Genomic DNA, 27,343 nt, shown 5'->3' with positions numbered 1-27,343 from the left:
CTCTATTTTGCCCATTAGGTGTCCCTGGCTTGCAGCCCCGAGGCCCAGCAGGAAATAAGCCTCATAAACACAGTCTTGTTAACTAGTGCCCCAGCAGCCTGCACTGCAGGGCAGCCCTGCACTGCCTACAGCTCCCTGGGCCTTTCGCATACAACCTTGCTCTCCAGCAAGCCCCAGCCCTATGCCACCCCTAGGGTTGACCCCAAGACTCAAGGACAAACATGTGTGCAGTAGGATCAGACTCTGGTGACTTCAAAGAGCATGTCCCTGCAAGGTGGGGCTGAGGTAGCCATGAAGTGGCTGGCCTCTCATTTGTAATAGCAGTATTACTCTATCTCATTTGGGTTTCCCAAAAGTTCTGTGGGGTACAGTGCAGCAAATGAGTTTCCCCCCAAATGGAAAAATCCTTTCTTGTTTTTTTCCTGATTAGAAAAAGACAAGATTCTATTGCAAAGAATTCAGAAAATAATGTATAAAGAAGAAAATAGAGGTCTTCATAATACCACTAGCAAGAGATAACCATTCCTAACATTTTGGTATACTGTAGACCAATAGAAATGCTTTACAAAATTAAATCATGCTATACCTACAATTCTGTAACCTTCTATTATTTCTTTTTTTTTTTTTAGACATAATTCTGAATTTTATTTGTAACAATAAACCACATAAAGCAATGAACACTATAACAAACCATCTGTGAACTACATTTGAGAGAAAAATTAGTCATCTAATTACCTACAAAGAGCTTCTATGGTCTCTGTAAGGTGAGTTTTCAAGAAATAAAAATTTAAAAGCATTTCTAAATGATTTGCCAAAACTGCAAGAATAATTAAATGGATAAATACCACCATATAGCAAACAAAATCTGCCAATCCATTGTAACTGAAACTAGGACGCCTCATAAAATAATCGTTACCACCTAGCAACATTTTTATGCAAATTCCTTCAGTTCAATTTGCTACCAAGGTACCCTAAAAATTATTCCAGAACCAACTGGAACTATGTGCATATAGACAAAAGTCAGACTACTTCATTTGTTTTGTTTCAATTGGGAGCAGTTAAAGAGGGTAAACTGAAAATATGCTTCACTACCTCAATAAAAAAGTAGAGGTATCAAGATTTTGGTACATTCTCTAAAACAAGTACATCAATGGCAGTAAAAAATATATTGAAACCTAATTTCCTTTTCTTTTTTTTTTTTAACCTAATTTTCTTTTGTTGGATTTCATTTAGCACAAATACAAACTAGTTAAACGTGTGCTTGACTTTAAAACATTAATGTATGCAGTTAAGATTATGATTCAGTTATATAGATAGTATTTTTAATGCATGCAAACAGCTGTTTAAAATGTAATAATTTTAGCGCTAATAATTTGAGAGCTTTAGGTTTGGAACCTTATAAAGTAAATCAATATTTTTCTATTACAATTTTTTTTTTTTTTTTTTTTTGGGGGGAATAGTTTTTTTTTTTTTTTAATCATCATTTTATTGAGATATGTTCACATACCACGCAGTCATACAAAACAAATCGTACTTTCGATTGTTTACAGTACCATTACATAGTTGGACATTCATCACCTAAATCAATCCCTGACACCTTCATTAGCACACACACAAAAATAACAAGAATAATAATTAGAGTGAAAAAGAGCAATTGAAGTAAAAAAGAACACTGGGTACCTTTGTCTGTTTGTTTCCTTCCCCTATTTTTCTACTCATCCATCCATAAACTAGACAAAGTGGAGTGTGGTCCTTATGGCTTTCCCAATCCCATTGTCACCCCTCATAAGCTACATTTTTATACAACTGTCTTCAAGATTCATGGGTTCTGGGTTGTAGTTTGATAGTTTCAGGTATCCACCACCAGCTACCCCAATTCTTTAGAACCTAAAAAGGGTTGTCTAAAGTGTGCGTAAGAGTGCCCTCCAGAGTGACCTCTCGGCTCCTTTTGGAATCTCTCTGCCACTGAAGCTTCTTTCATTTCCTTTCACATCCCCCTTTTGTTCAAGAAGATGTTCTCCGTCCCACGATGCCGGGTCTACATTCCTCCCCGGGAGTCATATTCTACGTTGCCAGGGAGATTCACTCCCCTGGGTATCTGATCCCACGTAGGGGGGAGGGCAGTGATTTCACCTTTCAAGTTGGCTTAGCCAGAGAGAGAGGGCCACATCTGAGCAACAAAGAGGCATTCAGGAGGAGACTCTTAGGCACAAATATAGGGAGGCCTAGCCTCTCCTTTGCAGCAACCGTCTTCCCAAGGGTAAAACTTATGGTAGAGGGCTCAACCCATCAAACCACCAGTCCCCTATGTCTGTGGTCATGTTAGCAACCATGGAGGTGGGTTAGGCGAATACCCCTGCACTCTCCACAGGATCCTCAAGGGGGCACTACATCTTTTTTTTCCTTGTTTTTCTTTCTTTTTTTTTTTTTTTTAACTTTCCCTTCTTTTTTAAATCAACTGTATGAAAAAAAAAGTTAAAAAGAAAACAAACATACAATAAAAGAACATTTCAAAGAGACCATAACAAGGGAGTAAGAAAAAGACAACTAACCTAAGATAACTGCTTAACTTCCAACATGTTCCTACTTTACCTCAAGAAAGTTACATAATATAGCAACATTTCTGTGAACTTGTTCCTACTATATCCATCAGAATTTAACAGACCATAGTCATTTCTGGGCATCCCCAGAACGTTAAATAGCTTATCTGTTCTTCTTGGATTATTGTTCCCCCTTCCTTAATTGCTCTCTACTGCTAGTTCCCCTACATTCTACATTATAAACCATTTGTTTTACATTTTTCAAAGTTCACATTAGTGGTAGCATATAATATTTCTCTTTTTGTGCCTGGCTTATTTCACTCAGCATTATGTCTTCAAGGTTCATCCATGTTGTCATATGTTTCAAGAGATCGTTCCTTCTTACTTCCGCGTAGTATTCCATCGTGTGTATATACCACATTTTATTTATCCACTCATCTGTTGAAGGACATTTGGGTTGTTTCCATCTCTTGGCAATTGTGAATAATGCTGCTATGAACATTGGCGTGCAGATATCTGTTCGTGTCACTGCTTTCCGATCTTCCGGGTATATACCGAGAAGTGCAATCGCTGGATCGAATGGTAGCTCTATATCTAGTTTTCTAAGGAACTGCCAGACTGACTTCCAGAGTGGCTGAACCATTATACAGTCCCACCAACAATGAATAAGAGTTCCAATTTCTCCACATCCCCTCCAGCATTTGTAGTTTCCTGTTTGTTTAGTGGCAGCCATTCTAACCGGTGTTAGATGGTATCTCATTGTGGTCTTAATTTGCATCTCTCTAATAGCTAGTGAAGCTGAACATTTTTTCATGTGTTTCTTGGCCATTTGTATTTCCTCTTCAGAGAACTGTCTTTTCATATCTTTTGCCCATTTTATAATTGGGCTGTCTGTACTATTGTCATTGAGTTGTAGGATTTCTTTGTATATGCAAGATATCAGTCTTTTGTCAGATACATGGTTTCCAAAATTTTTTTCCCATTGAGTTGGCTGCCTCTTTACCTTTTTGAGAAATTCCTTTGAGGTGCAGAAACTTCTAAGCTTGAGGAGTTCCCATTTTTCTATTTTCTCTTTTGTTGCTTGTGCTTTGGGTGTAAAGGCTAGGAAGTGGCCGCCTAATACAAGGTCTTGAAGATGTTTTCCTACATTATCTTCTAGGAGTTTTATGGTACTTTCTTTTATATTGAGATCTTTGGTCCATTTTGAGTTAATTTTTGTGTAGGGGGTGAGGTAGGGGTCCTCTTTCATTCTTTTGGATATGGATATCCAACTCTCCCAGCCCCATTTGTTGAAAAGACCATTATGGCTCAGTTCAGTGACTTTGGGGGCCTTATCAAAGATCAGTCGGCCATAGATCTGAGGGTCTATCTCTGAATTCTCAATTCGATTCCATTGATCTATATGTCTATCTTTGTGCCAGTACCATGCTGTTTTGGCAACTGTGGCTTTATAATAGGCTTCAAAGTCAGGGAGTGTAAGTCCTCCCACTTCGTTTTTCTTTTTTAGAGTGTCTTTAGTAATTCGAGGCATCTTCCCTTTCCAAATAAATTTGATAACTAGCTTTTCCAAGTCTGCAAAGTAGGTTGTTGGAATTTTGATCGGGATTGCATTGAATCTGTAGATGAGTTTGGGTAGAATTGACATCTTAATGACATTTAGCCTTCCTATCCATGAACATGGAATATTTTTCCATCTTTTAAGGTCCCCTTCTATTTCTTTTAGTAGAGTTATGTAGTTTTCTTTGTATAGGTCTTCTACATCTTTGGTTAAGTTTATTCCTAGGTACTTGATTTTTTTAGTTGCTATTGAAAATGGTATCTTTTTCTTGAGTGTCTCTTCAGTTTGTTCATTTCTAGCATATAGAAACATTACTGACTTATGTGCATTAATCTTGTATCCCGCTACTTTGCTAAATTTGTTTATTAGCTCTAGTAGCTGTATCGTCGATTTCTCAGGGTTTTCTAGATATAAGATCATATCATCTGCAAACAATGACAGTTTTACTTCTTCTTTTCCAATTTGGATGCCTTTTATTTCTTTGTCTTGCCGGATTGCCCTGGCTAGCACTTCCAGCACAATGTTGAATAACAGTGGTGACAGCAGGCATCCTTGTCTTGTTCCTGATCTTAGAGGGAAGGCTTTCAGTCTCTCACCATTGAGTACTATGCTGGCTGTGGGTTTTTCATATATGCTCTTTATCATGTTGAGGAAGTTTCCTTCAATTCCTACCTTTTGAAGTGTTTTTATCAAAAAGGGATGTTGGATTTTGTCAAATGCTTTTTCAGCATCTATTGAGATGATCAATTGATTTTTCCCTTTCGAGTTTTTAATGTGTTGTAATACATTGATTGTTTTTCTGATGTTGAACCATCCTTGCATGCCTGGAATGAACCCCACTTGGTCATGGTGTATGATTTTTTTAATGTGTCTTTGGATTCGATTTGCAAGTATTTTGTTGAGGATTTTTGCATCTATATTCATTAGGGAGATTGGCCGGTAGTTTTCCTTTTTTGTAGCATCTTTGCCTGGTTTTGGTATTAGATTGATGTTAGCTTCATAAAATGAGTTAGGTAGTGTTCCCTTTTCTTCAATGTTTTGAAAGAGTTTGAGTAAGATTGGTGTCAGTTCTTTCTGGAAAGTTTGGTAGAATTCCCCTGTGAAGCCATCTGGCCCTGGGCATTTATTTGTGGGAAGATTTTTGATGACTGATTGGATCTCTTTGCTTGTGATGGATTGGTTGAGGTCTTCTATTTCTTCTCTGGTCAGTCTAGGTTGTTCATATGTTTCCAGGAAATTGTCCATTTCTTCTACATTGTCCAGTTTGTTGCCATACAGTTGTTCATAATATCCTCTTATAATTTTTTTAATTTCTTCAGGATCTGCAGTTATGTCACCTTTTTCATTCATTATTTTGTTTATATGGGTCTTCTCTCTTTTTGATTTTGTCAGTCTAGCTAGGGGCTTGTCAATCTTGTTGATCTTCTCAAAGAACCAACTTTTGGTGATATTTATCCTCTCTATTGTTTTTTTGTTCTCTATGTCATTTATTTCTGCTTTAATCCTTGTTATTTCTTTTCTTCTACTTGGTTTAGGATTGGTTTGCTGTTCATTTTCTAGCTTCTTCAGTTGATCCATTAGTTCTTTGATTTTGGCTCTTTCTTCCTTTTTAATATATGCGTTTAGTGCTATAAATTTCCCCCTTAGCACTGCTTTTGCTGCATCCCATAGGTTTTGGTATGTTGTGTTCTCATTTTCATTCGTCTCTATATATTTAGCAATTTCTCTTGCTATTTCTTCTTTAACCCACTGATTGTTTAGGAGTGTGTTGTTTAACCTCCAGGTATTTGTGAATTTTCTAAGTATCTGATGGTTATTGACTTCTAATTGTATTCCATTGTGGTCAGAGAATGTGCTTTGAATAATTTCAATCTTTTTAAATTTATTGAGGCTTGTTTTATGTCCCAGCATATGATCTATTCTGGAGAAAGTTTCGTGAGCACTAGAAAAGTATGTGTATCCTGGTGATTTGGGATGTAATGTCCTGTATATGTCTGTTAAATCTAATTCATTTATCAGATTGTTTAGGTTTTCAATTTCCTTATTGGTCTTCTGTCTGGTTGATCTATCTATAGGAGAGAGTGATGTGCTGAAGTCTCCCACAATTATTGTGGAAACATCAATTGCTTCCTTTAGTTTTGCCAGTGTTTCTCTCATGTATTTTGTGGCACCTTGATTGGGTGCATAAACGTTTACGATTGTTATTTCTTCTTGCTGAATTGCCCCTTTTATTAGTATGTAGTGGCCTTCTTTGTCTCTCAAAACATCCCTGCATTTGAAGTCTATTTTATCTGAGATTAATATTGCTACACCTGCTTTCTTTTGGCTGTAGCTTGCATGAAATATTTTTTTCCATCCTTTCACTTTCAGTTTCTTTGTGTCCCTGTGTCTAAGATGAGTCTCTTGTATGCAACATATTGATGGTTCATTTTTTTTGATCCATTCTGCGAATCTATATCTTTTAATTTGGGAGTTTAATCCATTTACATTCAATGTTATAACCGTGAAGGCATTTCTTGAATCGGCCATCTTATCCTTTGGTTTATGTTTGCCATATTTTTCCCCTCTCTCTATTAATGTCCTTTATTGTACCCATACCGAATCTCTTTAGTACTGAACCTTTCTCCAAGTCTCTCTGTCCTGTCTTTGTTTCTCTGTCTGTAGGGCTCCCTTTAGTATCTCCAGTAGGGCAGGTCTCTTGTTAGCAAATTCTCTCAGCATTTGTTTGTCTGTGAAAAATTTAAGCTCTCCTTCAAATTTGAAGGAGAGCTTTGCTGGATAAAGTATTCTTGGCTGGAAATTTTTCTCACTCAGAATTTTAAATATATCGTGCCACTGCTTTCTTGCCTCCATGGTGGCTGCTGAGTAGTCACTACTTAGTCTTATGCTATTTCCTTTGTATGTGGTGAATTGCTTTTCTCTTGCTGCTTTCAGAACTTGCTCCTTCTCTTCTGTGTTTGACAGTGTGATCAGTATATGTCTCGGAATGGGTTTATTTGGATTTATTCTATTTGGAGTTCGCTGAGCGTTTATGATTTGTGTATTTATGTTGTTTAGAAGATTTGGGAAGTTTTCCCCAACAATTTCTTTGAATACTCTTCCTAGACCTTTACCCTTTTCTTCCCCTTCTGGGACACCAATGAGTCTTATATTCGGACGTTTCATATTATCTATCATATCCCTGAGGTCCATTTTGATTTTTTCAATTTTTTTCCCCATTCTTTCTTTTATGCTTTCATTTTCCATTCTGTCATCTTCCAGGTCACTGATTCGTTGTTCAACTTCCTCTAGTCTTGTACTATGAGTGTCCAGAGTCTTTTTAATTTGGTCAACAGTTTCTTTAATTTCCATAAGATCATCCATTTTTTTATTTAGTCTTGCAATGTCTTCTTTATGCTCTTCTAGAGTCTTCTTGATTTCCTTTATATCCCGTACTATGGTCTCATTGTTCATCTTTAGTTCTTTGAGTAGCTGCTCTAGGTGCTGTGTCTCTTCTGGTCTTTTGATTTGGGTGCTTGGGCTTGGGTTATCCATATCGTCTGGTTTTTTCATATGCTTTATAATTTTCTGTTGTTTTTAGCCTCGTGACATTTGCTGAACTTGATAGGGTTCTTTTAGGGTTTGTAGACCTATTGAATTCCTTATCTCTAATTTATCAGATCTACAGCTTCGTGGAGTACACTTTCTCTAACTAACCAGCAGGTGGCGTCCACGAGCCACCTGTTCTCCACAAGCCAGTTCTCCCCTTCTTCGCCTTTTTGGTGAGTGGGGGAGTGAGTCTTGTGGGGCCCAATTGGTGTACCAAGCTTGCGTGTGTAGTTGGTGTTGCCTGCCCTGTGTGTGGGGCGTGTTTCTGGGCAGTCGGGGAGGGGGGGTGGCCCTAACAATCAAATCTCCCTGGTGATCCTAGAGTTTTAAAGCTGCTGCAATAGTCTAATCCTTCAGTTCAGTCCTGCCACAGTTTGTCTCTGCCACTGACCCACAAGTCCTTGGTATTGGCGTATGGCTCCTGAGACTTGCAAGTGGGCCCCTCTTCCAGGCCGTGCACCCCGGGTCCTCTGTTGAGGGATGACTGTGCTATGTCACAGGTGAGTGCCGTCCCCCCAGGGCAGTTCTGTGCTGCTGGGCTGTGTAGGGAGGCTCCCAGTCTGCTCAAATGATGGCTGAGTGGGGCTTTGTTAATTCACACTGCTCCACCTTCCCACCTCTGGGACAATCAGCTGAGGTTGCAGGGAAGGCTAATGTCCACGCCCAGTTTTGTGGTGTGTGCCTGTTATTTGAAGCACTTCCGTCACACTGGGTTGTCTGGGGCAGCTCTGGGCTATGGAGCTGGAGATGGCCAGGAGTGTTTCCTGTCCACCAGGATGGTGGCTGTGAGCGGACACCCCCCTTTTCTTGGGATGTTGTGGTGTTTAGTGAATTTTCTCAGCCACTGGATTATTGCGTTTTGTCTCAGAGCTCTCTTAGTTCTGCTCTTGACTTGACGTGCCCAAATTGAAAGTCTTTGAAGCTTTCTGTATTGGGCTTCTTAGAGTAATTGTTTTAGAAAAAGAAAAAAGGATTAAAAAAAAATAATAATAAAGGGCCCTCCTCAGAGATCTAATGGGTTATTGAAATGCTAAGAGACAAAGCAACCAGGGCCATTAAGGAAAGGTCCACAGGGCAGAGAGATCAGCTTTTCTTCGGGATTTGCATATGCGCCTCAAGGCCTGAGCTCCGCCCTTCCCCTTTCTGTGTTCACCAGAACTCCAAAAATCCTCTGCTTTTATTTTGGAGTTTTTCGTGTTGTTTTTTTTTTACTATGCCTGTCTCCTCTCTGCTGGGCTGGCTGCTCTCAGATTCTCTGGTGTCTGGTCTCAGTCTATCTATGGTTGGAGTTTGGATCAGTAGAATGAGTTTCCGATAAGGGCTGCCACTGCAGTTCTCCCTTCTCCTTCCCAGAGCTGACAGCCCCTCCTCCCACGGGACTGAGCCTGGCAGGGAGGGGCGCGGGTCCCCTGGCCGCAAAAACTTACAGATTTCGCTGATCTCAGCAGTTCGACATTTTCATGAGTGTTGTATGAAGCATGCCCAAAGACAGATTGTTCTGTGGTGTCCAGTCCACGCAGTTCCTGGCTTTCTACCTACTTTCCTGGAGGAGTAACTAAAACATACAGCTCACCAGTCTGCCATCTTGCCCCGCCCTATTATTTCTTTATAATGTATCATGGACCTGTTTCTATACCAAAAAAAAAAAAAAAAAAAAAAACAAATCTTAGACATTTTTGTTATTTCCAATTTTTCACTATTATAACCTAGCATCTTTGCATACAATACTGACAAATTCCTAGGAATGGGATTTCTAAGTAAATGGTATGTGTGTTTTAAAGGCTAATACAATGTATTACAAAAGTAAGGCAGCTATTATTACCAGATAAGGAAACCTAGGTCCAGCGAGATGAAAGGAACTAATCAACCTACATTGCAAGTTGAGCAGTGATAGACTTCGAATCCAGGTCTCCAGATGTCTAGTTCAGAAAACTTTCCAGTGTACCCCACACCAACTCCTTCCCAGGGATTCCCATGTGAAAATGACAAGGATCTTCATAGCCACTGTTGACTGAACACTTTCTAGGTGCCAGGCACTATGCTGAGGGTTTTCATATACATTGTCTCACTGAGCTAGGTCAAAGCAGAACCAGGCCTGGGAACAACTTCAGGGTGCTCCCACTTGGCCAGCTGGGCAGGCTAAAATGGCAGACGTGCCTGAGATCAGGCCTGGGGACGTCTTTGGGCTTGAAGGCAAGCAAGGCTGAAGGGGTGGGAGGGATACTGGGCTGATGCTCTGCTCAGGTCTGTGACCTGGGTTAAGTCTCTCCATCTTCCTTCTCCAGTCTTCACCCAGCCGACTTCCCAAGGCTGGGCTAATGAATGTAAACGTCTGTTGACAGGTAGAAAATGCTGGACAAATGCAAGGTGTTAGAATTGGAAGTAGATGGACACCTTATCAGTCTCCAGTAACTCTGTGCAATTGAGGATAGGAAAAGACAGAATCTTAGCGGGAGGTGCCAGGGCGGATGAGGGCACTTTGTGTGCAGGATGTGGTTACTTACCAGTCTGGCAATCATTCAAGGACTAGGTTCTAACACTGTTTCCCTACAGGTCGGTGCCGTCAGATCCTGGTGGAATCTTGCCAAAGACTATGACTCCCCAGTGTTGAGCTTGAAAGGCTGCTTTGTAATCACTCTGCTAAGACCCTTGCTGAGAGCCAGCACACCTCCTTTGGTGGAGCAATGGAGAGGGGTCTGAAAGAAGAAGGGAGAGAAAAGCAGTGTCTGGTTAAGGAGAGGAGTGAGTGGAGAGAGAATAAAGGGTGTGGGAAGAGATGGGTCAGGGAACATACCAGGTGACGAGGTAGTAGAGGGATACTTGAGGAAGAAAATCCTGGAGAAGTCTGTATATAGCAAGGTCTTGAAAGAGAGGGAGAAGGTGGTGCTATGAAAAGAGACGTCTGAAAGAAATAAGTTATTCTAGGAGCAAAAAGGTAAGGAGGAGAGGACTCGGGGCGAATGAGTTAAGATCAAGGGCAGATAGTGTTTCAGAGAAATTCCATCCCCACCATTCCACCAAACCAAGAAGTTCTTGTTCAGGTCACCAAAGACCTTCATGTCACCATATCCAATGGCCACCTTTCAATCCTTAACTTCCTTTACCTCTATGCAGCATTCAATGCTCCTGATCACTTTGCCCTCCTTGAAATAAACACTTTCTTCTTTTGACCTCATTAATACGACACTCCCGTGGTTTTTCTCCTCTCAGGCTACCGCTTCAATGGCTCCTCCTCCTCTGCCAGATCCTTAAATATGGGTGTTCTTCAGGACCCTGACATAGTTTCTGTTCTCTTCTCACACTGCATTCTCATTCTTGGAAGTCTCATTTATCCCCCGTAATTTCAATTACCATGTATACTCTGATAACTTCCAAATCGTCATCTGCAGCCCAGACTTCTCCTTGGAGCTTCAAGCCTGTATATACTGACATCTCCATTTGGATAGCACAAAGGCATCTCAAACTCAACATGTCCAGAATTGTATTCTTGATTTCCCATTGAACTAAAACCAATCCTCCCTCAGTCGTCTCCATTTGAGAAAACCAGTTGTTTAAGCCAGAAACCTCAGAGTTAGCCTTAATTTCACTCTTTTTCTGACCCTCCATATCCCATTCCATGTGATCTGGAAGCCCTTCCGATTCTGCCTCCAAAATATTGTTCTTCCATCCATCCACTGATTTCCATCTCTACCTCTACCATCCTCACTTGCCTGGACACTGTAATAGCCTGCTAATTGATTTTTCTGCTTGGTTTCTACAGTCCATTCTCCACTTGGCAGCTCTGCATGATTTGGCCCCCGCCTTTCTCTCTAAACTGATTTCGTGCTACTCTCCCCTTACTGATTACACTCCCCACTGGCCTCCTTTCAGTTCCTCAAAACTGCCCTGCTGTTCCTTACCTCTAAGCCTTTAGAAGTCCTATTGCTTCTGCCTGGTACCCCTTCTGGACCTCCTACATCCCCACCCTCAGCTGGCTTTGTCTGGAAAACGCATCCTTCAGGTCTCAGCTTAGGCATTGCTTCCTATTGGAAGTCTTTCCTGCTTCCTAGCCCCCTCCTCAGTCTTAGATGGGTATCCCTTTGTGCCCCCAAAGCACCTTATTATCCCCCCTCAGTCATCCTGGATTATGTTTGCTGTTTCTTCTCTCTCTTCCCCACTTGACTGTGAGTGCCTGGAGAGCTTGGCTTTCGTATGTCTTATTCGTCACTCTCTTCTATGTGATAAGCACATGGTAGATGCACCATAGAATTGATACAATTAGACTGAGAAGAGAGTGAGGTGAAAAGGGAAGCACTAAATTGGTCAGGGAGAGGAAGACTCTGGGAGGAAGGAGATGCAGAATGAGTCAGGCAGGAAAAGTTAGGTGGAGAAGAGGAGCTCTGGTGGTGGCAAGAGAAGGGTCTGCGATGACGTTTCTGGGAGGAAAGAAAGAATAAGTTTGAGAGAAATGAATGGATCAGAAGACCTAGGAGGAAAGGCATGGAACAGTGGCTCCCAAACACCAATGCACAAACTTTGATGAAGGAAGGAGGGGGTGGTGGAAGAAATATCAAAAGGAGTAAACTAAGGACAATATAGTGAGATTTTCTAAATGACTTACAGCTTATTCAATTTTAAAGGACTGTCTGTAATTCTGAGTTTATTCTTCCAATATTTGGTATAAAAGTTTCTTTCATAAAATAAGAAATGGTATTATTTTTCATGCCCGTAATTATAAAATTTAACATTGGCAACCACACATCAATTCCCCACCCCCATTTTTTTAAATTTTGAAATTGCACTGGTTCATGAAATCCCAAGATAGGGAGAGTTTTTGGAAAAGACCATTCTAGATCAAGGGGTCTCAAATTTTTTTCATCTCAAGACCGCTCTATACTCTTTAAAATTATTTAGGAAACAGCCTAAATGCCCTCAGCTAGTAAATGGATAAACAAGCTCTGGTATATCCATATAAGGAAATGCTACTCACAAATAAAAAGAAATGAACTATTGATACATGGAACTACATGGATAAATGTCAAATGTATTGTGCTGAGTGAAAGAAGCCAAACTCAAAAGGCTACTTACTTCATATAACATTCTTAAAATGACAAAACTATAGGGATGGAGAACAGTGGTTCCAAGGGTTGGGGCTGGGGAAAGGGGTTGACTACAAAGAGGTAGCACAGGGAAATTTTTGGTGTGTTGGAACTGTGATGGTTGTTACATGACTGTATGCATTTGTCAAAATTCATACAACTGTACACCAAAATGAGTGAATTTTATGCATCCTTCTCATTCTGTAACACAGAATACTAAAAAGACATGTCCTCAAAGGTTGACATTTAATAAAAATTATTCATTTTTACTATTCCATCAAGGGCATTCTTAAGTGAAGCTGACATCTCTTTCACCAGGAGTACATGGTGATGAAGAAAAATATGAATACAGTTTGGTACCACAGCCTTGCTCCATGCTAAGGTGCCAGCAATTTTTTTTTTAGGAAAATCAATGAACACTTATCAAATCAAAATTAAAAGAACAATTTTAACATCCACATTAAGAATTACATATTTAAGGTCATAGGTTGGCACTGGCAGCTGAGTTCCAAAATTACCACTTAAAATTGAAAATGAAAATCTGCAAAGTCTTTTTTTCTCTTTTGCTCTATCTTCAAGTTCAGTAATCTTTTCTGTGGCTGCCATTCCCATCCAGTGTATTTTTCACCTCAGTCATTGTAATTTTCATATCTAGAAGTTAGTTTGGGGTCTTTTTATTTTGTCTTTTTCATGTGTGTAATTAACTTGTTCAATCTTTTTTTCCAGCTTGTTAAACATACAAAATACAATTATAACTGTTTAATATAATTGTTTAATAATTCTATCATCTGTGTCATTCTGGGTCAGTTTTGAATGATTTATTTTTCTTCTCATTATGGGTTGTAATTTTCTGCTTCTTAGCATGCGTGGCAATTTTTTTTACTGGATTGCAGACATTGTACACTTTATGTCATTGGTGTTAGATTTTTTTTTATTCCTTTCTTCAGCCTTGGGTAGTTTTTCCTCATATGCGTGCTTCTGATCAGTCCTCAGCTTGAGGGGACACTGCAGGTCTCTGGTATTCATTCTCTGTGAAGATCTGTCATTTCGGTACTCTTTCCTGCAGACTCCAGTCACCTTGGCCTCCCTTGTATTCCAGCTCCAGCTCCTTGGTTCAGTTAGACTGCTGAGCTCTGCCTTGCCCTCCTCTTTTTTTAAAATGAAATTTTATTGAGATATATTCACACATCATACAAACCATCTGAAGTATACAGTCACTGGCTCACAGTATCATCACATAGTTGTGCATACAACCCATGATCAGTTTTAGAACATTTTCATTACTCCAGAAAAGAAATAAAAATAAAAAAGGAAATGCAAATCCTCCCATACCCCTTATCCACCCCCCCACCCCCATTATTGACCCATAGTTTTGGTGTGGTACATTAGTTATTGGTTGATGAAAGAGTATTAAAATATTACTGTTAACTATAGTCCATAGTTTGCAATCGGTACATTTTCCCCCATATACCCTTGTATTATTAACTCATTGTAATAGTGTCATACATTTGCTCTAGTTCATGAAAGAATTTTTTAATATTTGTACAGCTAATCACAGACATTGTTCACCACGAGATTCACTGTGTTATACATCCCCAGATTGCAAAGTCTTTTAAAAGCATTCCCTTTCTTTACAGTATAATTGTCACAGATAACATCCATTTACCATAATATTGTACTGAGTAAGTGCGACTGTGTCATGAGGAAAAAAACTCTGATCAAAGATCATAATGTAGTGCTGGAAGACCATACCCTCTCATTATATGCAGTATATGATAAAACAGGGTACACTTTGTATAAGGTACCAGCACTTATACCCACATTACTTTTGCTCCATCAATGCAAATGTCAGCACAGGGAAAAAGGCAAATAATCTCTTACTATTATCATGGAAATAGTTTTTAACTGGACCCCCGATAGGTTCTCAGGGAACCTCTCAATGGATCCCCCTGAAAGGGTCTTAGAGGAGGACCCCAGGGGTCTTTGGACCACATCTTGAAAGCTGCTAGCTTAGGCTAAGGCTTGAGGTGGGGGGAAGAGGCTCCTCTGGTATTTTTTAAGACTTTAATCACGCTTAAAAATGCCCTAGATTCCTTCTTCCAAGGACCTCTGCTGTGCCCCCTTCAGCTCCTGGCTTGCCTTGTTCCTCAGCTATCCCTGCCAAGCCAATAGCTATCATCTAAGTCTCCCCTTATCACTTCCTCCTGGGGGCTTGGATGCTCTATCTTATAAGGCCAAAATGCTAACAGAGAATCCCATCCAGGCCCGTGCACATGTCATGGCTGTTTGCCACCCCACCCTGGAGTTCCAAGCCGTTGCTAAACTGAATCAGTTAGTCTTCTCGGACCAGTTACCCTGAGTTAAATGCCATTCCATACACAAGGAATGAGGGCCTGCTGTGTACCCAGTTCTGTGCCAGGGACTGATGGAAGAAGGAGAGATGATGAAGCCATAGTCCCTTCTCTGATCACTTTGATAGACAGGCTTGGCTTACATCTGAAAGGCAACTGAAAAGAAGACTAGCACTCCCTACAAGTGAGGAAGGTTCCGATGAGAGGTCTGTGGAGGGAGGGAGATGTTAGCATGGCTTGGAGTAAATGTGCTTGGAGGAGGGTCTGGAAGGGAGAGGTAAAATTTAAGTCATGAAAGAGAAAGAAGGCATTCTAGACTTGGGTGGGTGGTGAAGATGATCATGTGCAGGGACAGTGTAGTGACAAGCTTGCAGGAAGTGAGGGGGAGAGCTGGATGGCGTGGGAGGTGAGGCTAAAGGTGTAAGGAAAATTGGTAAATGCCCAACATATTCCCGTCAGTCATGGCTTACCAATGCAGGCATGTGAGCAGGATGGAAACTGTGTTTTAGGAAACCAAATCTGGCCAAGTATGTGGAAAACACTTGAAGGTGGGTGGGACAAAAAGAACTAGCACTGATTTACTTACAGTGCCACCTACATTTCATCTTCACTCTAGCCCTGTGAGACGGGCATAGTTATTCTCATCCTCAGGGAATTGAGGCTCACCTGGATGGTAAGCTACCAAGGAGAGATTCCAACACAGTACTGCTTCCCTGAACAACCACAAAATACTAAATGATGGAGGGAAATAATTATAAGGAATAATTATAATGATGATAACAGCCAACATATGTTAAGTGGTTAATACATGTCAGCCTCTAAGCAAAATCTATACTGTATTTCATTATATCTTCATTACAACCCTGTGAGGTAGGAATCCTTAGTATCCCATTTCACAGATAGGAAAACTGAGACTTGGGAGGTTAGTCATTTGCCCAAGGCCAGGCAGCTAAGTACTGGATCTGGGAGTCAAACCCAGCTCTGTCAACTCTAGAGCCCAAACTCTTCCATTTTAAGGCTTACTGCAGAAATACAGGCAAGAATTGACAAGGGCCTGAGCTAGAGTGGTAGCCATCGGTTCTAAGGCAATGGCTAGTGAGGGCTATGTTTAGAGGAAGGAAGCATTGACAGGACTCCCAGCTGCCCTGGTTTTGCAGTCCTGGAGATGGAGCCGTTGACAGATCGGGCCCAGTCCCAAATCATGATGGTGGCCATGGTGGAGACTTTGCTCAGGTCATGGCAACAGTCATCCACTTCCATTGGTACCTTTTGCCATCGCCTGGCTCCATAGAAGTGCACAGGTCCCTAAGTGGGGCACATGGGGCAATTGCCAAGGGGGCCGCACCCTCCACACAGCTCTATTTTTAAATCTCATGGAATTCTAGGAACAATGCAGACCTAAATTCCAATGTCAGATCTACTACTCACTAGCTGCTTGATCCTGGATAAGTCGGTTAGTCTCTCTGTGCCTCAGTTTTCTGCTCATCTTTAAAAAGGAACAATAACCGTACCTACTTCATAATATTTTTATAAGGAGTAAATGGAAAACTAAAGCAAGAAAGTGCTTGGCACAATGCCTGGTCCATAGTAAGCACTCAATAAATGTTAGCTGTTGTTGTTAGCTTACCAGGATCCACCTCCCAGGAAGGTATGTGCCACTAGTTACCAGTATCTGTTGCTTACTAATACTGTAGGATCAGTGGGTCATCTGGATTAAAAAGAAAAGAATAGAATGCCCAACTGAGAATTCAGCATCACTCCATCTTCTGAAGGCCTCAGGCCAGGCTGGGCAAGGAGGCTATCTCAGAGATGTGGGTTTGGAGAGGCCCTAGGAGCCCCGGATGGGACTGGATGTACCTAATGGAGGAGGGAAGGAGCCCGGCTGGGAGTGACCTTCCCAAGCACTCTCCCTCCCACCCCTCCTCCTTCCTCAGAACTTTGTTTTTCTAGGCCTCTGCAGTCCAAATGAAGAGCAAATGGGGAGCTGCGAGAGGCTCTGCCAAGAAAGCCTGCACCACATGGGCCCCAGCCTTGGCTCAAATGGCTGGCCAAGAGGCAGAGGGTACAGGAGGAGTGCTGACCTAGCAACAAACTGTTCTCCAGAGGGGACCCCTCATCCCAGGAACCTGAGGGACTGGGTCCAAGACCTGGCTCATTTGGGACATTTGGATTGGAGGACAAGAGGCCCCAGGCACCATTTGCTATTTTTGCCTTGGGGACAGGCTTGGGTGGGAGAAAGAACATTCCCCCTTTCCTCCTCTCTCAGAGCGGACTCGACTTTGTTTCTTGCCTCTGCCTGGTACCATTACTGGGCTCCTAGGCTTCCTGTCCCCGACCCCAGGGGCTCTGCTTAAAGAGCCATAGGCTGGAGAAATAGAGTGAGATCTCCTTTCTGGAGGTGTGGCACAAGTCCTTCCAGGGGATTTCGACCTGGCATTCAAAGTCCTCCTTTACCAGTTTCCCACCGGCCTAGGTTCTCACTGTTCCATGGACAACCCATTTTCCTCACTGACCTCAGTGGGGTGCAGTGCAGTGATTAAGAGCAAGGAGACTACCTCAGTACAAATCTCAACCTTGTCACTCTTAGCTCTGTGACCTTGGGCAAATTCTTTGCTCTCATCTACAAAATGGGGCTTGTAATAGTACCTTCTTCATAGGTTTGCTTCTGAGACGTCAGCTAATCCTTGCAAAGTGTTTAGAATGGTGCTGGGCACATAAATGTTTAACAAATGTTCCCTACTCTTATTATCCCCCTTTGTGCCACTTCTCCCTCCCAGGATTACAGTTCTCCCTTCTCTCTGCCTACTTAAGGCCAGCCCAACTCAGTCTCCTCCTCTTCCATGAAGTTTTCCTGGCATCACCCTTTCTCCTGACCTCTGTTACACCCCCCAATGAGACCAGATCATTCTGAGAGCAAGGTCCATGGCATGTACAGCACTGACTAAATTACTCAAAGAATAACATCTAGCCCCCTTAGAGCAGAGGTTTTCACATTTTTTTTTACTGCAACACACAGTAAGAAATTTATTTTACAGCAGGACCTAGTACATGCATTAGCATCTCTCTCTCTCTCTCTCTATCTCTATCATCTATCTCTATAGAAACTAAAGTGAAAGTTTCACAAAAGAATGCAGATGCTTACCACATGTGATTTGCTCTTATATTTGCTATTCATTTTGTTAAAAGCTGGTTGCAGCCCACTAACTTGATTTCAAATCCGGCATTGGTTGTGACCCACAGTTTGAAAGACACCTGCTTGAAGAATGATCCAGTTTACCTCCTCTGTGGTAAACTCAATACATGGTGGGATTAAGGCCTTCAAAGGCCCTAACCCCCGAAAAGATTACCAGTGAAAGGCCGTGGCCTGTTTACAGAATGGAGGTGGAAGGCATGGAGAGGACCATTGGGGACAGAAGACTGGAGAAGTGGCTGGGCCCGGGTGGCAGAGGGATTTGATTGCCACATGAAGGAGTTTGGACATTTTCTACAGGCAATTGGGAATCACTGAAAGTTTTTAATTAGAGGAGGACTATGCTCGTTTCTGTTTTAGAAAGATCACTGGAGCAGCTGTAAGCAGGATGGATTGGAAAGGCCAAGTCAAGGACAGGAGACCCTATCAGGAGGCTGTGGCAGGCATTCATCCAGGTGAGAGTGCTGGACAAGGCCACAACTGAAGAACAGCTGAGAGACTGGGAAGGACAGAGGAGACAAATGTGAGAAATGGTGATAACTAAAATCAATAGGGCTTGGTAGCCTAGGTAGTTTCCAGCTTGAGTGACTTGGTCAGCTGAGGTAGGTACAGAACAGGTGTGGAGGAGATAAAAGCAATTCAGCTTTTGGAATGAGTTTGAGATACTTATTAGGAAAATTTCAGTCTGAAAATATAATTCTCATTCTTTCATTCATTCAATAAACATGTATGGGACTGACATAAAGACGCTAACATTTTACTTTGCCAAATAAGAACATTAAAGAAACAAACTAACACCCACCATTACCGTCTTTTCAAGAAAGCAAGGACATTTTTACCATCAAATTATAGGAAAGGCATAATAATCTCAGAATGAACGACAGTCCTTTATAATTGAGTAAATTTAGATTATTGAAAAACTCTTACTATTGGTGTTTTTAATCACTTTCTGATCTGTCAAAAACATCACTACAGATCAACCTAATTTGTGAACTGTAATTTGAGAACCACTGATTTGAAGAATGGACAGAGGAAAAGAGGTCAGCAAAAAAAACTGAGAGGTAGGAGGAAAACCAGACAGAGTGGTCATGAAGGCTGAGACCTGAGAGAGAGTCTCAGATATAAGATCTCTACCAACTGTATTTTTTGCCACCCAGAGTTCAAAGAGATCATTGAATTTGGCAATTAGAAGGCCACTGGTGACCTTTGGCAGTGCCCTTTCACTGGAATTATGGGCCAGGGCCAAATTGCAGTTGGTTGAGGTATGAATGGGAAGTTGGGAAAAGTGGAAATCTAGAGTGTCGACTTTACTTGCAACAAATTTGAGAGTGAAGGAAAGAAAAGAGAGAGAAGGAGGGAGATTGAGAGAGAGAGAATGCATGCAAGTTAGGGGAGCAAAAGAACACAATCTGGGGAGGGAGGATGTTTTTTTTTTTTATAAGCTGAAGGGAAAGAGCTGGTACAGAGAAGCTGAAGTTTCCTGAAGAGGAGGGACACAACGTCCAGAGTCCAGAGGAATGGCCCAGAGACGGAGGGTGGATGAGGCCAAGGCCCAGGCAGAGAGATTAGCCTTTAACGAAAGGGGCACCTTGTCCCCTGAGAAGGGAGGGCTGGAGGGGAAGGAAGTTGGAAATGCAGGCCAGTTTTTAGGGGGTGGGGCAGGGCACTGAGGTAATTCATGCTTGAAGGCCTCTGTTTTCTCAGGGAAGTAGGAGAGGTTGTTCTTTGCAGGAGAGGGGCGGGACAGAGACATGGTAGGTAGCTAAGGGAAGTTTGGAATATGGCCCAGTGGAAATGTGGAGGCTAGAACTGGGGACTTGACAAAGGAACATGCTCAAGGATGACTGAGGGGCACTGGGGTCCGACTGAGGTTGGTTGAGTCTGTCTTCCCTTGTGCAGGTCTCGTCTCCCCCTCTAGGCTGTAAGCACCTTGAGACAGTATCCATAGAACCCTTGTCTTTCCAGCCCAAGCCTTTGCTAGACATGACCCAGCTAAGTGATGGGCCCAGAGGAGGTAGGTATCTGCTCCTCCTGGAAGGGTCTGGCAAGGCAATCACTGTCAAAACCCTCAAGCACTATAGGGCTATTAGGGGAAACAGAAGTAAGATCATAATTGCCCTGACTGAACATTCTTCATTTTGATTAATCCAGATCTTTCCTACCAGCAGGTCACCTTACTCCTATTCTGTGCTAAGTGCAAAGAGAAGAGCCAGACTCTCACTTTTGCCCAGCAACATTTGCAGGCCTTAAATCCTTCAGGCTAAGGGAGGGCACATGAGGGGCTAATGGCTTCATCTCCCACAGGCTGAATGAGGCTGAGGCAATTCTTAGGGAGGGAATATGGCAGAGCAGGTGTGTAGAGAGAACAAAGAGCTATGGAGAGAGGACTGGGAGGCTCCCTGGGCTTCAGAAGAGCATGCTGGGAGCTGGGTGTAAGGCGAACTCTGAGGCCTGCTGCTCAGGGAAGTGAGGAGACCGGACAGCCCCAAACATGAAGGGTTGTGGATGAATGAACACAAGTCCAAGGTGGGAGGTGGAATGAGGGATGGCATGGCTGAGTCTGGTTGGACAAAAGCCCTGAGGTCAGGAGGAGTTTCTCCCTCTTCTCCCTTTCCCTCCTCCTTCCTGCCTATTTTCACAGGCCATGGCCACCTGGAGATCAAAAAGATCCTTGGGTGTGACAGTAAGTCTCCGGCTGCCAACCCTAAAGTGTCTTTCTCCTTCATATCAAGTCTTCTCCTAGCTCTTTTTCTTCAGCCTGGCTCCTTCTCTCAGCCTCACTCCTCATTTTAGCAATGAGCGGTGCAAGCAAACGCTCATCTTCTGGAGGTAAATTTAGCCAGAACCCCCAGGGACCAAGGGAAGCTCGGGCTCTCAAGCCTCTCTCATTTACCCCCAGGGTTTCCCTCTTCAGGATCCAGGATCCAGGATCCAGCCTGCACTTACATAATTCAGGGGCAGCTAGCTCACCCCAGTCCAAGGTGGCACATTCCACCCGACTCATTTCACTGCATATAATAAACCTCTGTTTATTGAAGGCCGGTACAGTGCCAGGCCCTTGGGTTAGATGGTGGCTGGCTATTAGAAAGTTTTCCTTTGATGGAGCCAAAATGTGTCTCCCTGTAGCTTCCACCCATGGGCCTCGGTCTTGCTCTTTGAAGTCACAGAGAACAAGGATAATCTCACTGTAGTCTAATCCTCAGGTATTTGAAAACGGCTGTCATTTCCCCCAAGAGTCTTCACTTCACAGATAAGTCTTTCTTTTTACTTTTATGTGTTTTTACTTTTTATTATCCAAATAATATCAGTTAACTGTGGACATTTTTAGAAAATTCAAAAAAGGAAAAAAAAGAAAAGAAAAATCCACCATACTCCTACCCCCAGAAGTGACCACTGTAACATTCTTACTACTAACATACCAGTTTTTCTCTGCATACTGTACATTTTACACTTTTTTTTGTCATAATGGGATCATCTGGCAAATAATATTTTAGAGGCTTATTTTTTTCACTCTTCACTATATTAACTTATCCCTGTTCTTCCACCACACCAATTTTAATATGAAATTGTATAACTTTTCAATGATTTATTTAATCAGCTCTTTAAAGTGAGACATTTGGGTTGTTTCCAATTTTTCTTCACTTACAGAAACAACACAGTGAGACTGGATATTGAAGTGGAGTGGAGGTGGGGGTAGGGAGGAGAACAGAGAAAAGAGGCGGCCTTGGGCCTTGAATCAAATTATTCATACTGTTTTATCATCTGATTTTTTAAAACTTTCCCTGTTGATAATAATACTCCCTAGAAATAATTGTGAGTGCCTGCTTAGTATTCGCTTGTAAGGAGATACCCTAATTAATGTAACTGGTTTTATATAATTGGACATTGAGGTCGTTTCTAATTTTTGATGATTACAAACCAGGCTGGGATGAATATCCAAGAAGCTAAATCTGTGCTGGTGCCGGACACTGAGGTCAGGAGGAATATTTTCGAGACCTCTAAAGCATAAGGAGGCTGCCAGTTGTTGTAACTAGAAGCTTTTTCGGCAAAGGCCCAGTAAACTGGCTGAGGTCAAGGCCTGTGCTCAGGCTGCTGGGCTTGCCCTGGAGTCAGTTCCCATTTGCCAAGTGCCAGTCACAGAGTGTTCAGGCTGGCAGGGTCCTTTGAGACCACGGGGCTGGCACCCTTATCTCACACGTGAGGGAACTGAGGCCCGGGGGTCAGGGACAGTCTGTCAGCAGCTTAGCGGCCAGGCGGAACTCTGCCTCCTCCCAGCACCCTGGCTACTGGACTCGAAGCTGAGCCCTGAGATTTGGAATCTAATCAAGAGGCCCTACAAAATCCTGCCTACTCTTCTCTGCTGGACTACTACCCTGCTGAGGCTGGAGAGGGAATTCAGGTGCTTTTGCAAATAAACCAATCAATAAGGGGGTGGTGGTGATGGAAAGAAGACTTGGGATTTACTCCATAGGCAACTGGGCCTGCCCCACCCCAGAACCTATTTTGTTCCTAGTCCAGGTGATGTGCTTAACGGCTGTCACCCTGTATCAGGTCCACCTGGCAAATCTAGTTGGGCTTTGAGCTGAAATAACATGCCAGACCCTCACGCTCCTCAGAGGGGGCAGCTGTCCCTTCTTGCTGGTGATCAGCCTTGCTAAAGGCCCATCTATCCAGTTCTCTGTCCCTGACAATTTTCTGGGGTTTGGGGTGCTAATGAGCTTCCCTCCTCTCCCCCCAATCGGCCCTTGCTACTCCCTGGGGAATTAGCACAAATGGTGTCCGATTTGCCCCTTCTGTGTTTTCCTTTCTGACTTGGAGGTTAAGAAAACCCCTCACCCCCCACTGACACCGTTTATTCAACTGGGGGAGATTTCACATGCAGGAACCCAGCTCCCCCTCCTTGAGTCTCTTCCCTAAATCTTGTCCCCCTCCCCAACTCCCCCTACCCATGCCTTTCCCTGAATAATTTATGAGTACAAGCAGGGTTTATAAAAGGGTCTCCCAGGAAAGGCAGTGCAGGTGGTTCTGAGAAATAGGAGACCCCACAGCCGGCCCAGCCTTGGCACCCTCAGGATGGATCCAACTGCTCCTACTGCTGCTGCCCCTGCCCCGGCCCTCCTGGCATTCCGTAGCCTGTTAAACCCATCGCCTCTTCTCTCCTGTGGACAAGAAGTAGATGGGAGTGAAAGGTAAGTGGAACCTGGCCTCTGGCAACTTGAACTCAGGCTTTTTGGAGTTCCTGGGAGAGGAAGGAGAATGAAGTGTCCAGATTGCCCCAGTTCTCTGTGAAGGTGAAAGGCAAAGACTCACAATCCTGAAAGAGTGCCCCCCCATCCCCTGGGCCCCTGCCACATGTCTGGCTGGAATAGATCATCTGGCTTTCACCTCACTGATCCCTCTGGGTGGCAGGAGGGGACTTGGATCAGTGGGCATTGCTACAGCTGAAGGCCAAGCAGCCAGGCCTCTTCTTGAGCCAGCTTGCTTAGTCCACTGGGGGGCACAGGGGAGATTGCCATGAGACCTGGGTTTAAAACTACCTAGACTGACGAGGGGCAAAAAAGAGGGCCCAAGTCCAAGGAGGCCTTTGACAGGCGCACTGTCTCTTTCCTGATCACACCATAAGGTTCCCATTTGCTTTTTTTTGACCTCGGGAAGTCGAGTGGGAAGCAGTGGGCCCAGGAATTATTTCTGGCCCCTTTCCACAACCCAGGAAGGTGGTAGCGCTCTGAGCTCTGCTTCCTGGAGCAGGAGGTAGGGGGTAAGTTATTTATCCACCCACCCCCCATTCATTCCTCCAAACATTTGACATTCAACAAACATTTACTGAACACCTATTGTGTGCCAGACATTGTGCTGAGTGTTAGGGATTCAGATATCATCAAACATAAGTCCCTGCCCTTAATCTCAAAGACAAGTAAACAGACAATACAAAACTGTGATAAGAGCAAAAACGTAAGACTGCGGAAGCAGAGAGGAGGGGCATCTGTCCCAGCCCGGGCTCAGGGGACTTTGGAAAGACTTCCTGGAATTGATGGCACCTGAGCCAAGCTTTCTGGAGGCCTCTTTTGTTTTCTCAGGGAGCCCACATTCCAGTCTTTTCTCCCTCCTGATTGATCTTTCCTCTTTGTCCTAGAGGAGCTTGTCTTTGGAGGCCTTGGCTATACTCCACAAATGACCCTTCAAGGCAGGCGAGGAAGCTGGTGGATTTGGTGAGTTTGAGCCACTGTTACGTGTGCTCACATGCACATGCAGCCGCATGCATTCACACTGACCCAGAGAGCCCCTGACCTCAGTCCAGGGCTGCAGAGCTGGGAAAGCATCTTCACAGCCTTGCTCACATTTCATTACCACAACAGTTCTGCGAGGAGGGCAGACCTGAGGTTTCTGTGGCAACTTGAAAGATGAGTCGGGCTCAGAGTGGGGAAGGGGTACAGGCAGAGCCCACAGCTAGATGGTGGTGGAACTGGTATTAGAACCCTGGTCACCTGATATCCAGCCCTAAGTGCTCTTTCCGCCAGATTTTTGCTACTCCTGTAGAACTCTGTCCCCTGGACAGCCTCCAAACAGGTGTTAGAACAGGGAGAGGAAAGCAAACAAACCCACTTGTTTTTCAACCAGAACCAAAAGAGACCCCCTTGTTGGCAGGGAGGAACCGGACCCCAGAGATGTCTAAGGTCTCTTCTAGATTGTCTTACCTCCTAGTTTCTGACCCTCTGATAAGGCGATGGCCATGATCTGACCATGTACTTTGAGCCAACCTGCTATCTTTTGCTTTGGACAGGCTGCTGGTGAAGCAACAGCTGCCAACGTCACAAAGGCTGACTCCAAGTTCCATCACCCTGTCAAGTAAGCATCTGGCACCAAGTATAGAAACTGACATAGATCCATTAGCTTTTAATCCTCACAAGAGTCCTGTGAAGCAGGAGGAGGAAGGCACTGCGATGATTGCTGTTTTATAGATGAGGAAGCTGGAGCCCAGAGAGGTTAAGAGACTTGGCTGAGGTTGCATTCCTTGGAGGTATGATCTGTGACCCCCAAGAATGAGCCCCTATGGACAGGTCAGTGAAGGAAGCCTTGGAAGAAAAAGGAGATGAGGGCACAACGTTAGAGAATTCTTGGCTAGAAGCCTCCTGGAGTGGGGGTCAGTGCCAGAATTAATAGAGATTTGGGCCGGGGGCACCCACAGATGTAGGCCCACAGGGGTTACCTTCCTGCTGGGACCGTTTTGCAACAATTTCTAAGTCTCTGTTGCAAAGCTCTCTTTCTCCCTTTCCCTCTGTCCCCATTACTGCAGCTAAGAGGATGGGTTCAAAGGCTGGCTTTCTTCTTGGCCCTACGGATCCCTCTGCACAGATGAAACCTAATCTAGGTTGGGGGCCATTCTTCTTCTCTGTTCACAGGCTCTTCTGGCCTAAATCCCACTCCTTTGACTACCTGTACAGTGATGGGGAGATTTTACTGCAGAACTTTCCTGTCCAGGCAACCATCAATCTGTATGAGGACTCAGACAACGAAGAGGAGGAGGAGGAGGAGGAGGAAGAGGACAAAGTAGAGAAGGAAAAAGAGGAGGCAGAGGAAAAGGGGCCAGAAGGGTGTGGGAGAGTACCAGGGTCAGCACCATGCAGGGCCACAGCTCATCCCCATTCTCCACCCCTGACCTGTCCAAACTGAACCGATCAGAGTCCGACTGGGGTCCGGCACCCCTGGCAAGGCTCCCTGGCCATCAATTAGCCAGGAATCTCCAGGCACAGCTCCCTGGATTGAAAGTTGGCACCTCAAACCACCCAGGTCACCCTGGCTATACCCAACTGTCCCGTGAGCCCGGGCCTCTGGCATCTCATTGACTGGGCTACTGTTGTTGTGTTGACAGTGGGAGGGTTCTAGGAGATTTGGGGGAAAGAAGATTTGATTCCCAAAGCCCCCAGGAAGCAGACCAGGATGGGGCATTCCCATGAAAAGGGGAGCAGTCACTCCTCAGGGCCCTATGACTCCCCAGTCTTCCAGGCAGCCACACAGTTCTGTCTCCCCTTGGAAAGCCTAACTTCTGGCTTTGTCTCCAGGGGCACCAACACCAAATCTTTTCAAAGTTGAGGTGCCTCTCTGATGAGGCTTGTAAGAAGGGAAGGGGACATCTAGAGAATCAGCCTACTCTGGAGATTCTCCCCCACTCCTTTGCCTGATATCCATTGGGGCCTGTGTGCTGGCATGAAATGAATCAGGAGAAAAATAAACTGGATGATGTTTGCCTTATTCCTGGAACTGTGCTGATTTCTTAACTGAACTCTGCCCATGATGTGAAGCCATGGGTAGACGGTCAGAAACCAGTTCAAAGCCAATATATTGCTCTACCCGAGGTCAGTTGACAGTTTTCTCTATGGGGATATAGGTTTGGGGGCCCAGCACAGGGTCAGGTCCTCTCTGTCACCTTGCGAAATCAGGCTTGATTAAACTTTAAGGACAGCTTGGAAAGGGAACAAAAAGGCCCCCAAAGGGTATTTTGAAGCTGGGAGTTGGGATGGGGAGTTATGGTGAAGGCGAGAAGTGCATCCTCAGTTGAGCCTTAGAGACGGGTGTGTGCATGTGGGGAGAGGGGTTTGGGAGACTACTAAGTCCTATCAATTTCACCCCCTTAATGCCTATTGCACCCCACCAGCTCAGGCCCTCAGGCCTATTCCTGTCGCAATTACTCTCTAATTTTCCTGCCTCTAGCATGTCCCTTTGCAGTTCATCCTGACCATGTCCTGTTCCTGCTTAAAGCCCTACCATGGCCTGCCATTGCCTTACCAACACCAACAGTGATACTTACCTTTTTTTTTTTTATTTTGGTCACAAATTTCCTTGAGAATCTATGGCTTCTCTCCCCAGAAAAATACATGTGAATACACACACACACACAACACACACACAGTGCTAGACAATCACAAAATCCAGTACCAAACTTGGTATTTTAGGCCTTCCAATCATCTAGTTCTTGCCTGTCTCTTCAGATTGCCTCTCAACACTTGAAACTTAAGCTGTCTTTCCACCACTGTCTGGAA

The 27,343-nt window shown here is 43.7% G+C and overlaps 2 protein-coding genes across 3 annotated transcripts in view; both read left to right on the top strand.

Moving 5' to 3' along the window:
- The window catches only part of MORC4 (MORC family CW-type zinc finger 4), a 118,160-nt gene extending 117,304 nt beyond the window's left edge, over positions 1-856 (top strand). Inside the window, exon 18 of one of the 2 annotated variants that reach the window (XM_037821620.1) lies at positions 630-856. Coding sequence is in view for 1 of the 2 variants with exons in the window: in XM_037821618.1 (XP_037677546.1) it covers positions 630-654 (25 nt within the window). In the remaining variant the exon portion in view is untranslated. The remainder of the gene's footprint in view (positions 1-629) is intronic. The other variant, XM_037821618.1, reaches the window with a different exon arrangement.
- Positions 637-26,555, top strand: RIPPLY1 (ripply transcriptional repressor 1). Its single transcript, XM_037821623.1, has 7 exons — positions 637-764; positions 18,666-18,760; positions 22,581-22,704; positions 23,354-23,494; positions 24,439-24,514; positions 25,087-25,151; positions 25,706-26,555. The coding sequence occupies exons 1-7, from the start codon at positions 751-753 to the stop codon at positions 25,974-25,976; spliced, it is 786 nt and encodes a 261-aa protein (XP_037677551.1). The 5' UTR covers positions 637-750; the 3' UTR covers positions 25,977-26,555.
- Positions 26,556-27,343: the final 788 nt, after the last annotated feature.

Source organism: Choloepus didactylus, chromosome X (genome assembly GCF_015220235.1).
Source record: "Choloepus didactylus isolate mChoDid1 chromosome X, mChoDid1.pri, whole genome shotgun sequence".
Lineage (NCBI taxonomy): Eukaryota > Metazoa > Chordata > Mammalia > Pilosa > Megalonychidae > Choloepus > Choloepus didactylus.
This window is presented reverse-complemented; position numbering and strand designations above follow the sequence as displayed.